The sequence below is a fragment of the Dama dama genome, chromosome 4 (genome assembly GCF_033118175.1).
Source record: "Dama dama isolate Ldn47 chromosome 4, ASM3311817v1, whole genome shotgun sequence".
Lineage (NCBI taxonomy): Eukaryota > Metazoa > Chordata > Mammalia > Artiodactyla > Cervidae > Dama > Dama dama.
In genome coordinates, this window is record NC_083684.1 from 14,031,234 (window position 1) to 14,046,334 (window position 15,101).

At 50.7% G+C, this 15,101-nt stretch overlaps 1 protein-coding gene across 1 annotated transcript in view; it reads left to right on the forward strand.

The window, feature by feature from the left end:
- The window catches only part of BCO1 (beta-carotene oxygenase 1), a 29,517-nt gene extending 14,669 nt beyond the window's left edge, over positions 1 to 14,848 (forward strand). The window contains 6 exon segments of the mRNA XM_061138188.1: positions 730 to 987; positions 8,067 to 8,172; positions 10,475 to 10,569; positions 11,880 to 11,991; positions 14,103 to 14,302; positions 14,304 to 14,848. Coding sequence (XP_060994171.1) covers positions 730 to 987; positions 8,067 to 8,172; positions 10,475 to 10,569; positions 11,880 to 11,991; positions 14,103 to 14,302; positions 14,304 to 14,531 — 999 coding nt within the window. The 3' untranslated portion in view covers positions 14,532 to 14,848.
- Positions 14,849 to 15,101: the final 253 nt, after the last annotated feature.

Here is a 15,101-nt window from a genome sequence, read left to right on the forward strand (position 1 = left end):
ACCCCCACTTAACTTCAGAGCTTGATTTTGGAGAAAGAAAGAGACGATGAGCCGGAGGTGGCTGGAGCTGCCCCTCCCTCCTTTCAGAGGAGGATGGTTAGACCAGAGCTGCCAAAAGAAAGAAAACACCCCCTTCACCCTTGGATTAAGCAACTGGGGCTGCAGATACGGCTAATTGCTACCCAGAGCCTGTGACACCCAGAGGTGTGTGCGGAGGCCTACTGAGCTGATATCAGCTTGACTAGACCAGTCCCCCAGCACCGCAGCCCTCCAGGGCAGCCCGGTTGCTGGGACAATCTTCAGTGAGCCGGGGTCAGGGGAGGGGACCCAGGACGGGGCTTCAGGGCCTCTGGCCATGGGTGGGACCTGCGGAAGCTGAGAGGGCTGGCCCTGACTGGTCCTCCCCAACTCGGCCACTGCCGGGGAGCTGGCCAGTTGCCGCCCACCTGGATCTCAGTTGAGTGAAGGTCGGGGAGACAGTGCACTTTCAGGGGCCTTTCTGAAAGGTCCCGTCCTCCAGGTGAGGCCGAGACCCCATGCGGCAAAGCTTCCCTCCTCCCCATCGCTTCTGTGAGGTTTGCCTGGAGTGGGACAGAGAGGCTCAGAAAGGCAAGGGTCCCTTAAGGGTCCTGAGCAGGTGAGTGGTTGGCCGGGCCTCGTCCCCTGCCCAGGGCTGCAGTGTGGGGCTGGCAGAGAGAGAGCTGAGCCCTGGGCTGCGTCTCCTTTCAGACCCACGTTCACATCATCGACCGAAGGACGCGGAAGCCTGTGCTGACCAAGTATTACACAGACCCCATGGTGGTGTTTCACCACGTCAACGCCTACGAAGAGGATGGCTGCCTCCTGCTCGACGTCATCGCCTACGAGGACGGCAGCCTCTACCAGCTCTTCTACTTGGCCAACCTGAACAAGGACTTCGAGGAGAACTCCAGGCTCACCTCCATGCCCACCCTCAAGAGGTTCGCGCTTCCCCTCCACGTGGACAAGGTAACGGCTTGAGTTCTGGGGGAGGTGAGCCCACTCGGGAAGTGGCTTTGGTCCTGATTTCATTGACATTGAAATTCAAAATGAGGTGTTCTTAGAGATAGGCAGAAAATGCTTTCATTATTTTTGCAAATATTGAACATATTCACGGTAGAAATTTTAGAAAATATAGATAAATGAAAAGGAAAAAAATCACCATAAGCCCATTGCGAATATATTTGTATTGCCTCCCAAGTCGCTCTCTCTCCGTAGATAGACAGGCAAATAGACAGGAAGATATACATACATATTAATATATAATGATATATATGCATACAAACATATGCATATTGTATATATACATCAAAGCTGTTCAAAAGTATGTACAGTGTCATTTGCTTTTCTAAGATTATTATATAGCATATAAATATGTATTTCTTAATTTTAGAGAAAAAATTGCACTGTGCTTAATTTTTAACCCCTTTAATGAAATATAATTCATGTACCATACTATTCACCCATTTTCACTCATTTAAAGTGTACAGCTCAATGGCTTGTAGTATATTCACAGAGTTTCACTACAATCAATTTTAAAATATTTTCATTTCCCCCAAAAGAAACTTTGTACCTGTTAACCATCAACCTCCCCCATTCCCTCCACCCCCAGGCAACCACTGCCCTACTTTCTATCTCTGTGGGTTTGCCTATTTGAGACATTTCATATAAACGGGATCATATGGGAAGCAGCCTTTTGTGGCTGGCTCCTTTCACTTAGCATGTTTTCAGAGGTCATCAGTACTGTGGCGTGGATCAGTGCCTCTTTTTTTCATGACGAATATGTACATAATTTTTTTTGTACAGCTTTTCTGTCCTCCTCATATATCTAAACATCGTTCCATGAGATTAAATATTCTTCTGTGACATCATTTAAAATATTTGCTGGACAGTCCGTGGTGGGGATTCATCTCCAGTTGCTTACCCATTTCCCTGATGTTGAACAGTCCTGTTCTTTCTTACATTCAAAATGACCACCGGGCCAGACATTACCCTCAACTAGGGTGCTGCTGCCCAGGCGCTGGGCTTGGTTTTAAAGGCCACAGAGGCTTCTGGCTCCAGAACTTCCTTCCTTCATGACTTAATTAATTTAAATGAAACCCAATTGAGTTCAATTCAATTTTGAAGGCTCATCTGTACTGAACACACTCTATGTACCAGGTATGTTGCTAAGCATTTTATTTTCTTTACCTCACCTAATGATCAAAACCTATGGGAGAGATCCTCACGTTAGCCTCATTTTACAGATGAAGAAACTGAGGCTCAGAGAGGTTAAGGAACGTGCCCAAGGTCACACAGCCTGGTAGCAAAGCCAAGACTGGCTCTGAGCCCTTCCTTGGAGCTGGTAAGGGGTATAACTCTGCAGATCTCCTGAGCTGACCTAACTCCTGGAAAGAGCCCCAGAGGGTCACCTTGAGCCCTCACAGGGCCCCCCTGCAGGCATAGGTAACAGAAGACACTCCTACATGCCCAGAGAGGCTTCCACCACCCCCAGACCCCTCCCAGCCAGAGGCCCTGGGGCCTGCATTTGAGCCCAGCTTTGTCAGACCACAGAGCTGGGTCCTTCCTCCTCTCAGCGTTTCCCCCATCTGCAGTCACTTGTGTATTCTCTGATGTTCACTGTATTTCCTACCACTTCTGTTAACATTTACAAAATCATGTTTTCATTTAAATCAACTCCCTCTTTCCCTAACTCATTTGGAAGGGAACCTATCACAACCCAGGGCAAAGCCAGCTTTTGCGTGCTGCCAAAGGAGGAAGCGATGAGCATGAAGTGCTGTGATGAAGCACAGGTCCTGAGCGCTGGCCTGATGCTGGTGCTCTTGCCAAGACCTGATCTCTTCCTTAAAGAGAACACTGGGAAAGTATTAAGTGTTAAGGGTATAGTGGCACCTAACTGAGACGCTCTCCTTGACCGGGTCGGAAAGATTGGAAGAGAAGAAGGGATTAACTTTCTCCCAGTGTGATTCAGGGCTAACGAGTGAACGGCCGTGTCCCACAGAATCTCCACCTGAGCCCCTGACCTCTGCGCCCCCCACTCTGGGAAGTTCCACAGTGCAGCGCTTGCTTGGAGCGTTTCCTGGCTCCAGGGTGCAACGGTGGGGCAGTGGGGTGGGGGCTGTCACCCAGAGGGTGAGTCCCGAGGCCCGACCCTTCCCCCGGCCTCACAGACCTCAGCCTGGGGTGATGCTTGGAGAGGAAGCACCCTCCCCCAACGTGCGCACCATAGGATTCTGTCACCTCTTAACAAGCTCCAGAAACAATCTGCTTCCTTGGAACCAAGCTATTAAGAAGTTTAGCCTGTACAGTTTAAACAGGCGCTGCGTGAACCATCTGCAAAGAAAAGTGAGTGCTGGGAAGGGTAGCTCTGGCCATGCTTTTTAATTGCTGTTTATTGTCCCTTAAAGAATGTCTTCTTGCTTCACTGCATGTGGACAGGGGAAGGTTGAGCAGGCAGACACGGCCTGTGTGTTCAGATCCAGCAGCTCAGATTCCATCCGTCCACAAGTATATTACCAAAGGGCCTTTGGGGCAGGGGCTGCCACCTTTTCTCAAATGCCCTTCGTTCTGGGGCCTCTGCACATCGCTGTCCCTCTGCCATCCTCTTTCTGTGAGTCTCCCATTCTCGTCTCTGCCTCAGGTCAGACTGGCCTGGGGGCTCTGGGACCACCAGTCCAGTGAAGGCAGAACCTCCAGGGGAGGGGTCAGGGGTGGGCATGGCTCCCAGGCACCCCCCACCCCCACCCCAGGATCCTAGTTCCTGCTCATCCTTCAGGTCTGGCGTCCTGACTCCCTCAGTGGGTTTGTGTATTCCAGTGGCACCTACAGCTCTTTGCTCACATTGATCTCCGGAGTAATGAGCTTGTTGGGTCACCTTTTCTGGTGAAAGCTCCCAAGGGGCCCAGACTCTTGGTCTTGTCAGCCATTTGTCCCCTGCACCCATCACAGGGTCTGGCTCTCAGCGGGTTCTCTTGAAGCCCTTAGATATTTTAAATGAATGAATGAGAAAGGTGATGCAAGGTCTCTCAAAGGACACAAGGCCTTGGAAAGTGCCTTCCATGTAGAAGGGGCTAGAGTGGGTGAAGTGTGTTCAGAAGTCTGAGGCCTCCCAGCTGCCCCAGATTCTCTAGCATTTGGGCCAGCTGGGGTCAGAGGAAGGAGGGGCCCATTGGCACCCTTGGCCTGTTTGTTAGGGTGGCGTGGGGGTTGTCTAAGGCGGGGCTGGGCCCCCAGGGGCCTGGGTGGTGTGGCCTGTCTGTGCCAGATGCCCTGCCCTCACCCAGCAGGGCTCCGTGCGCTGCCTCCAGGAGTGCGTGGGGGTGGCATCTTCGACCTCAAAGGGGTGGCTCAGTAGATTTGGTTCATCTTGTGTTCAGATAGTAAGAGAAGCCACCGCTCCTCAAGGGCTCCCTCTGCACTGGACCCGGTGTTAGCTGCCTTTTCTTCTCTTAGACCGGCCAGAGGGACCCCTGCTCTGGCTTTTCTCCAGTGGCCCTCTCCACAGGGTGAGGAACCCCCGGGGCCACAGGGTGCCCACCCAGAAGGGCACCCTCCCGACCCCAGCCGTAACCTGGGATCCCTGAGTTCCTTGCCCAGACGTCCCACACCTGCCTCCCCGCCTGCCTCTGTCCTGAGGGCAGACAGTACTGCCGGTGCCCACGAGGGAGGCAGGGGAGGCCGGGGCTTCCATGCAGCCGGAAGAAAAGGAGGTGGGGAGCCTGGGCCCAGAGGCCGGCCGGCCTTCATTCTCCCCTGCACCCCATTCCAGAAGGCCAAGGAGTCCTGGAATTCTAAATTCACATGCATCCTTCCAGACCCAGCACTGTGCATTAGAAACCTGCCTGCCGCGATGAAGCAATGTTCTCTGTCCAACGCAGCAGCCGCTGGACTGCATGCCTGGGCTGTTGAATGCAGCCAGTGAAGCCAAGGAATGGAATTTTAAATTTTACTGGATTTAAATTTAAATAGCCACCTGTGGCTGGGGGTGGTTGCCTCACCCAGACAGCACAGTTCCACAACATGTTGAAGCTCTGTGTATAGAGGAAGGGAAGATAAAATGGTATTTGACTTAACCATTCAATATATGTGGACACAGGGTTGGCGGGCCTCTGCGCTCATCCTGGGTCCTGCAGATGTTGCGTGCATGCTGAGTCACTTCAGTTGTGTCCAACTCTGTGCGACCCCATGGACTGTGGCCCACCAGGCCCCTCCGTCCATGGGGGTTCTCCAGGCAAGAATACTGGATTGCCATGCCCCCCTCAAACGTGTGGGGCTATGTAATGGTCTGCATGCTCCTCACCGAATCTGCATGAGAGTGCTTGAAGCTATTTGTCATCCCCATGACAACAGATGAGAGAGAAAGTAACCTGCCCAACATCGCAGAATCATTGTAGGATTTGACTTAGGATTTCCAGGCCTGTCTGTCTCATTCCAAGTTACTAACTACAATGGGTTTGGCCCTGGACCAGGTGTTTTCATAACCATTATTTAATCCTAACCACGGTGCTCAGACGCCGGTCGAAGGAACCTTCGCTTGCACTCGCCATCTGTCCAGAAGTTACAGATTGCCCCCAGTTTTGTAAATGAGGAAGCAGGCAGAAGCAGTCTCCAGCTCACGTAGTCTCGGGGAAGCCTGCTCGGGCTCATGAAGAAACCTATAGAGTCAGATTTCACACCCTGAACTGCCAAACTTCAAAGCCAGTGTTTTTTGGGGATGACTGAGATTAACTGCTTCTCCTGGGAGATCCCTCGCATTGAAGAATTTCAAAGCCAGTCTGCAGGATTTTATTGAATTCTGGCTGGAGAGCAATTTCTTCCCAAAGTCAAACACACTGGCCACAGAAAGCAGCCGAGTCATGCTCGTTACTGCTGTGTGTGGAAAAATTCATGGTCCATGCCTCAACCAGTCTGACCAGTTTCATGCTGGAGCCAGAAAACATGTCTGCAGACCGCCTCCCTGAGAATCAAGCCCGGGACATGAACAAGAGGCCCATGGCTGCTGCCTCGTGACTACAAGGCAGCGGGCAGGGCCTCTCACTGTCTGCGAGGCTGTGCGCACAGGCGGAGGCAAACAAGAGCTGCTCCCAACAAGATACCCGATGTGCCGGCGCTGGATGACTGTTCCATGCCCTTTGTCTGATTCTTACAGCCACCTGCAAAGCACATGTTCTGCCTCTCGAGAGCTGAAGGGAAGCTCATTAAGTCATACATTCACGCATTCCTTCAGCAGGTACTTCCTAGAGCTGCCTCTGTGCCACGCACAGGGTGAAATGTGGTCACTGTCTTCACAGGGAAGACAGCATCCAAGAAGGAACCAGGTGCATAAAGGAGGTAATTACAGCGTGGGACAGACACCTTGGAGACACTGCAGACTGAGCTGTCAGGGAAAGGGACGTTGGCGCTGAGGCTATGGGAGGGGAACGGGCCAGCCGCAGGGCCTTTGTACCTGCTTTGCCTGCAGCCTGCAGTGCTTCTGCTTCTGAGCAGAAGAACCACAGTGTGGAGGTCTGGGCCCAGCTTCTGCTCCCCTAGTGTGACCTTGGGCAAGCCACTTTCCTACCCTGGGCCTCAGTTTCCTCCTCTGTTAACTGGGATGCACTAAACACATCTCAAAATTCATCTTCTAAGATGCAGGAAATGTCCTGCCTTCCTAGCAAAACGCTGCTGCTGTTCAAATTTGTTGTTGTTGGGTAGTCACTAAGTCATGTCCGACTCTTTTGTGACCCCATGGACTTTATAGCTCACTAGGCTCTTCTGTCCATGGGACTTTTCCAGGCAAGAATACTGCAGTGGGTTGCCACTTATTGATTTAATTATAAAAACTTGTTTGAAAAATAAAAAAATAAAAACTTGTTTGGAGACATTTGGAAAGTCGAGAAAAGTTTAAATGAGAAGTCAGGCATGACAGTAATTCTCCTCCTGGAATTCCACAGATGCCAGTGATCTTGTTCCTCATCCCCGTCCCAAGTGCCCAACCTGAACTCACTCACCAGGGATAGTGGCAATAATAATAATAATAATACAATAATACAATTATGTGATCAACAGCAGTTAACATTTATTTAGCACTTACTGTTAACCTGGTCTTCTTGTAAGCCAACAGCATGGGTTATTTTATTTAATTTGCATGATAACTCGGAGATGCAGATGCTATTTATACAATGCTTGTGCTATACCTCATTAATACAGGTGGGGAAACTGGACTTCAGAGATGTCAAGTAACTTGTTCAAGGTACCACGGCAAGTGTGTGAGGACACGGAATAACTGCTGCTCGATAGATATTTAATTAATTGTGTTAGTCTCTCTCCCGGGTTGAAGTACTGAACAAAGTCCTTCATAGATATTTTTTTCCTCCCAAGAAATTTTTATCTCAGGTTTGTTTTTCTTTTCTGCTTGTTTGTTTTTCTCCTATTTTTTCATAGGAGAAAATACTGAAAATCTAGAAAAACATAGAAAAAGAAATTAAAGTCTCCATAACCCAGTGCATGCTATATTGTTACTATTTGGCATATCTCTCCCAGGCTCTTCTCAATGTAATTTCTTTTCTTTTTTAACATGGTTGAGCTCAGACCGTGTCTGCAGCTTTCTCTGCTGCTTTTTCACTCGGTGTTCTATCATGAGCATGTCCCATGTTCTTATGAACTCTTTATAAACACATTTTTAATAACTGATGCAGCCTTTTACAAGTGAATCATACAGTATTTAAAAAGCGAGAACTTATAAGAACTTGTAAGTACATCCATCTCCCTTGTAAGTACACCCATTTCACCTGTGAGGGATCAGGCAGCCCAGAACAGAAGAAATGTTCTAGGGGTTTGGAGCCCCCTTCCACAGCCCACCAGCTTTGCCTTCTTCGGGAAGGCACCTCCAGTCCCCAATTCTCATTTTTAACTGAGGACACCAATCATATAATAGCTGCTCCTGGTGGCTAGCGTGAGGCCAAAACAAGATGACAGACACTGAAGCATTCTTTTAGAAATGTGCACATAAAGCAAGTGTTGGCTCTGGACAACGTTTTAATTTATTTGGAAAAACTGATCTCTTTCAGAATGCAGAAGTGGGCTCCAATTTAATCAAACTGTCGTCTACAACAGCACGAGCCCTAAAGGAAAAAGATGACCAAGTCTACTGTCAGCCGGAGTTGCTCTACGAAGGTAAAACTCATCTTCTCTCCTGTGTTTAGAGGAAGGGGTGAATGTCCTCTTTGTATAACACCTCCTTCCAATGCAGAGGAGCTGTGTGTGGAGCAGGGAGGGAGAGGAAGGCTGTGGGACATTAGGCAGTTGTATTGGAGACGCTTCTCTCTCATGTACCTTCACACCCCTCCCAGCACTGGGGTGGTCTCTAGACCCAGGAACTTTCATGGCTGGCCTTTTGAATGCTGCCATGTAGGTTTTTTTTTTTTTGCTTTCTTTTAAAACATTTATTTATTTTGCATTTAAATTTTTATACACTTTTTAAAGGTTCCTTTCCACTTAGTCATTCCAAAATATTGTCTCTATATTGGCTCCCCATGTTGTACAATCATCCTTGAGCCTGTCTTACATCCAACAGATTGTACTTCCCTCTCCCCACCCCTATATCACCCCCTCCTCCCCCCTCACTGGTAACCACTAGCTTGTTCTCTATATCAAATGCTGCCATGCATTTGCAAAAAAAATGCTCAACATCGCTCATTACTAGAGGAATGGAAATCAAAATTGCAGGGAGGTATCACCTCACATCGGTCAGAATGGCCATCATCATCCAAAAAAAAAAAGTCTATAAAAATAAATGCTGGAGAGGGTATGGAGAAAAGAGAACCCCCTCTTGCACAGTTGGTGGGACTGTAAACTGATACAGCCACTGTGGAAAACAGTATGGAGATTTCTTTGAGAACTAGGAATAAAGCTACCATATGGCCCAGCAATCCCACTACAGGGCCTGCACCCTGAGGAGACCTCAGTTCCGAGGCCGCCACACGCTGAGCAGCACAACATATGCGGGTTTCTGCCCGGGCACGCTGCGAACACCCTGCAGAGCAGGTGCTGTCACCTCTGTTGGCCTCAGAAGGGCTGTGCTTCACACAGAGCGTAAACCCCCTTGGAGAGAAGCCACAGCCCCGGGAGCAAGCCTCCCCAGCCCAGCGCTGCGGACACGGGGCGGGGTCGCTCCTCGTGGAGGGGGCGGCACTGGGCACTGCCGGCTGTCGAGCAGCGTCCGGGGCCTGCGACCCCACTGAGAACCACTGTCCTAGAACAGAAGCCCGTGGGGCAGGGCCTGTGTCCCTGGCTCAGGGCAGGGTGTGCTCAGGTCGTCGGTGAGGAGTGAACGGGCCTGCCCAGGACACGGCTGGGGAGTGGAGGGGCAGGGCTCCAGGGGCCTGCTCCCCACATCGCTGCCCCATGCCACAGGGCGGGGGTACTTAGAAGTTTAATTTGACACAGCTGCTGCTAAGTCACTTCAGTCGTGTCCGACTCTGTGCGACCCCGTAGACGGCAGCCCACCAGGCTCCCCCGTCCCTGGGATTCTCCAGGCAAGAACACTGGAGTGGGTTGCCATTTCCTTGTCCAGCGCATGAAAGTGAAAAGTGTAAGTGAAGTCGCTCAGTCGTGTCCGACTCTTCGCGACCCCATGGACTGCAGCCTACCAGACTCCTCCGTCCATGGGATTTTCCAGGAGTACTGGAGTGGGTTGCCATTGCCTTCTCCGTTTGACACAGCAGACATAATGTAAATATGTATACATGGACATGGGTGAAATTTGAAGGCTTTTTTGGATTACAAAAGTAATAGATATAATGAAATTTTCACATGAGAAACTTAGAATGGACAATATAAACTATGAGCCACAATAAGCAAGTTATCACCCTAGCAGCACTTCTAAACTTTTCCTCTACATTTATAACATAGTGATGATAATTCTCTACATTTATAATATAGTGGTGATAATTCTCTAAGCAGCGTTTTACATCTAATGTTATGATGGGGACATTTCCCCATGTTACTAAAATTCTTTGTATTACTTTTTATTATATGATTTCATTAGATTTATTTAAATATTCCCCACTGATGCTTCCTCCATGCTTCAGAAGTTTCTGTTCACACCCACATACATTTGCATGCACATACTTTTTTTTAAAAGAGCTTTTAAAAAGTTGCAGTGGCCTCTGATTTTAATCATGCAATTCTCTTTGATTTCTATCTTGGATAATTAAAGATGTTTATACACTTAAAAACCAAGGTCTATCTTACCTTGCTCCCAAAGCTTCTAATAGAGCTGGGGTAATTATCTGAGGTTCCCTCCTCCTGCCCTTTGACCACCCTTGATCCAACTCAGGGCCTGAGTGAAGTTCAGGGATCCTGGCCTGGGAGTCATTTTTGTAGATAGGATACCTGGATGGGCCTGGATGCCACGCAGGGCGGTGGCCCCAGCCCTCCTGAAGAGGGCCCTGTCAGCCGCGTCATCTGTCTCCAGGCTTAGAACTGCCTCGGATCAATTATGCCCACAATGGGAAGCCATACCGATATGTCTTTGCTGCTGGAGTCCAGTGGAGCCCCATCCCAACCAAGGTACTGGTCCCCGGCGGGTGGCAGCCTGGGATGGTCATGTCTGTCTGCAAAGCTGAGTTCTCAGGGAGGGCAGGACTGCGGTCCCCTTGGGGGTGGGGGTAGGTCAGAGAGTGAGGTCGGTTTGGGACAAAATATGCTGGTAGCAGTGACGGAGCACCCAGGAGAAGTAACTGCACCTAATGGGCTTCACTCAGGTAAGATGTGGTGGCCGGAGTTTATCCACTGATTTCTTTATCAGGTGTATGTTTATTGAGCACCAGCTTAGGCATCCAGGAAAAGCAAATGGACAGGAGGATCCTAGTTCCTGCCCTCAAGGAACTCATTGTCTCAAACAGAGAAGGTAGAGTTGAAACTTGGAGGATTTATTTTGCTTTTTTAAATTTTTTTATTCAAGTATAGTGGCTCAGTGGTAAAGAATTCACCTGCCAATGTAGGAGACGAGGGTTCAATCCCTGGGTCCGGAAGACCCCCTGGAGAAAGAAATGGCAACCCACTCCAGTGTTCTTACCTGGGAAATCTCATGGACAGAGGAGCCTGGCAGGCTACAGTCTGTGGGGTCACAGAGTCAGACACGACTTAGCGACTAAACAACAACAACAACACGGTTGATTTACAATATCATGCTAGTTTCAGGCGTTCAGCACAGCGGTTCATATTTTGGTTCTTAAACTGCTATTTGTTGAACTTGCTTGCTGTTTCCCAGGAACCATGCTGAGTGCTATACAGACATCACTTTTCCTTAGTAGCTTCAGTTTTTAGTAAGAAAATGGAAAATCTTTTTTTAAAAACGCAAGCAGTACAGGAATGCACAATGAGAAAAATTAAGGTTCCCACACACCCATCCACACACCCCGAGTCACTCCCCATTAATCCCACACCCTGAGGGAAAGAGGCTTATTACAGACAGAGAGAAGGCCCAGGACTCACGCTTGGAAAGCAATAAAGGAAGCGTGTTATGCTTTAAAGGTTGGGCATTGAATATGTTAGATTATCTGATATGTATAAAAATTGCAATATAGTGCCCAATACCAGATAAATCCAAGGTGCTTATTTCTTAAAGAATTCAGTATGTGTATCAGCTCTGCGGTGGCGGGAGGACCTTAGCTTAAAGTCGGAGAAGGAAGGAGCGGCTTTCCTTTCCGTTGTTGCGCTGACCAGAGGCAGGTGTCATCTGGGGCCTATGCTTGCTAGTGTGAGGTCCGCATCTGAGGCGCTCACCCCCTCTCTGGGGCCTTGATGCCTTCCTGTTCGCCGAGAATGAGCACGCTCTGCAACCATTCATTTCGCGTTTCTCCCCTTTGCATGCGCAGATAATAAAATATGACATTCTCACGAAGTCCTCCTTGGAGTGGGGAGAGGCACACTGCTGGCCAGCGGAGCCCTTGTTCGTGCCCACGCCGGGTGCCAAGGACGAGGATGATGGTAAGGCCCGGGAGGTGCAACCCGCCTGCTGCACTGTGGTCACCCCTCAAACCGAGACACCGTTTGGGGGGCGGGGGGCAGTGACCCCGCCCTCACCACACAGTTTGTGCAGCCATGCTTTGAAGTCCAGGCGGTTCCGAGTGCAAGGCGGTAGGGCGAGGGAGTCCCCAAGCCCACCCCTACTTCTGACATCAGCTGCAAGTTCAGGGGTCCCCAAGCCCACCCTCAGCTTCAGTAGGAGCACCCACAGAACACGCTTGAAAGCTGTTACACTCGTGGTGACGGTTTATCTCAGCGGAAGGGTACAGGCTGAGAAAGAAAACGCGTGGGACGGGATCCGGGAGAGTCCCGTGGGTCGAGTCTCCGGTGGTCCTCCCTGCGGGAGTCACGGACCACACCCACTTCCCCAACGACCCCCATGGAGCGCGGCCAACCAGGGGGTGCTCCCTCAGCCTGGGGTCGGAGCCCGTGTGGGGTGTGGGCGCGCGGACCGCGTGGACTTCTAGTCTTCGCCCCTCTGGAGGTCGAGCTGACGGCTGTGGCCCAAGTGCTAATTGCTTCCGTGGTGTCCCACTCTTTGCGTCCCCGTGGACTGTCGCCCACCAGGCTCCTCTGTCCATGGGATTCTCCAGGCAGGAACACTGGAGGGGGCTGCCATGCCCTCCTCCGGGGGAATCTTCCTGACCCAGGGATGCAACCTGCATCTGTTATGTCACCTGCCTTGGCAGGTGAGACCTTTACCACTAGTGCCTCCTGGGAAGCCCTGTGGCCCAAGGCTTCCCCTGAATCACTTTGCTAGGCCGGGTTGGATGGCATAGCCTCAGGTAAACAAAGACCCTCTCAGACCAACAGTCCAAGGACTTGGGCGTCATCTCCCAAGGGCAGAAGGCGAGACCTCCTTTTGGGGGAGACTAACACGAAAGCCCACTTACTTTCTGCAGAGCAACACTGCCCTGGCCCAGAGTGTGGAATCTTGGTTTTAAAATTCATTGCAGTGGCTGGGTCAGAACTTGTAACTCCTCTGAGCACGTAAACTTTCCAGGGAGCCCCTCAAAAAGCTCGCGGGATTGCTCTCTCCTCTAGGTTTCCAAAAGTTCCAAAAGTTCCTTTCCCTCCTTGATTTTGCCCCAGAAATGCCCTGCCTGTCCCCCTGGGGATGCCAAGGAGGGTAACTAGAAGCCTGGGTGGGGCTGCCAACACCTGGGGGGAGGGCAGACTGCCCACTGAGCCTGCCAGCTGCTTCCCTCGGGCGAGAAGGGAGTGGTTTTCTACCTGGGCAAGTCTTCCTATCGACCTCCTCGGTGCAGCATGCCAGGCAGTGACCCGCGTCACCGACACCTCTAAGGTGGGGGACAGTTGGTGCCACCTCCTGCCGAGGCTGGCCTCCCCCTGGGTTGGGCCGGTATGCCCTGCACATTCTGTGGGGAGGGAGCAGCCTTGCCTTCATTCCACCAGAGGAAAGGCTCAGAGAGTGAGGTCACTTACCCACGGTTGCACGCCCAGCACATACAGGGGAGGGTTTCAGTCCAAGCTGATTTGACCTCAGCTGTGCTCAGCCACTCTGAAACCCGGGAGGCCTCGGGACGAATCAAGAATATTTGCTGGAAGTTTATTGCTCTATTTTGTTTAGCCCTCTGTCCCTTTGAGAGTGAATACCTAGACTGTTCTCATTTCACAAAGGGGAAAGCTGCACATACGTGAGGTGGACTGGACTTACTCAGATGCCACTTGAACGCAGCTGGGCTGAGTTTAGGCTAAAGTGCGGTGTTGAAGCTGAGTGACTGTAACTGGAATTTCTAAATAGTAGGAAAACAGCCATTCTTCTGAACGTGCAGTAATTCACAAAGTGCTTTCGTAACTGACCCTGAAAGATCCTCTCAGCAGCCCCCTGAGAGTGGCGCGGATTATGCCCACTCTACAGATGAAGAGACTGAGGCTCAGAAAGGTGAGGGGACGGGCCCAGCCAAGCCCTTTCAAATTCACTTCCCTTTTGTTTCCATTAGGTACAGTCGAAGGACAGGGAGACAGAGCTGAGACACTTAGCCCCCGGCTGAACGAGGTGCAAGGCAAGGCTGCACTTTTACAAAGTGTCTGTCTTTGTTTCCCCAAAGGGATTATCTTATCGGCCATTGTCTCTACTGATCCTCAGAAGTCGCCTTTTCTGCTGGTTCTCGATGCCAGAACTTTTACGGAATTGGCCCGTGCGTCCGTCGATGTGGAGATGCACCTGGATATCCACGGGCTGTTCATCCCAGACGCAGGCTGGGACCCGGAGAAGCAGGCCCCTTCCCAGGAGGAGCCGGTCCCAAGGACCTGACAACCTGGAGGCTTTGGTCCTGGGGACCAGCTCCGCCCAGCTCACGGCAGGTCCGGCCCCTGGGGGAGGTGCAGGAGAGGTGGTCCGTTCATTCCATTTCGCACTTATTCTTTCTGTGGTTGCTTTGAGTCAAACTTCTGAAAACAGAACTTGTCGGTATCTTTTCTTTCATTTTATTTTGGCCATGAGGACCTTGCTTGAAAGTCAATCAAATATTTATTGATTAGCTCTAGCCCTTGTAATAAAGTCCCCTTCCGTGAATACAAAGACCATGAACATGAATCAGAAACTGTATTGTCACATAATCATTGTCCCTAGAATGGGCACATGTGACGCACTGGAGAAGAGACACAGAAACATTTATCACCGCTCCCCCCTCCCCACCTACCTCTCCCCTCCCTCTCTCTCCACTTCCCAGTGGACCGGGTTGTGAGTTCTAGCTTCTTCACCCAGCTGGCCCAGTAGGCATGTGCTTTGTGGTCATCCCATGCAAGGCATGGCATAATATAAAATAAAACTTTAAAGCCCTTCCAGACCTTATTTTATTGTTTACATGGCTTCTTCCTCTGAAGATCTTCTAAGGCAGAGAAACAGAGGCAAAGACAGGTGCCTCGTGGTACACCCAGCGGGCCAGCGGGCTGGTGTGGCGGTCCCCACTGCAGGAGGGCCTGGAGGGGCTGGAATCCAGGACTGAGTCCTGTCTGGCCTGATGCTGAGAACCAGGGCAGTGAGGGGCATCAGAGTCATACAGGACAGGGGTTCGCTCAGCAGTGTTCCCTGGAGATCCATCCAT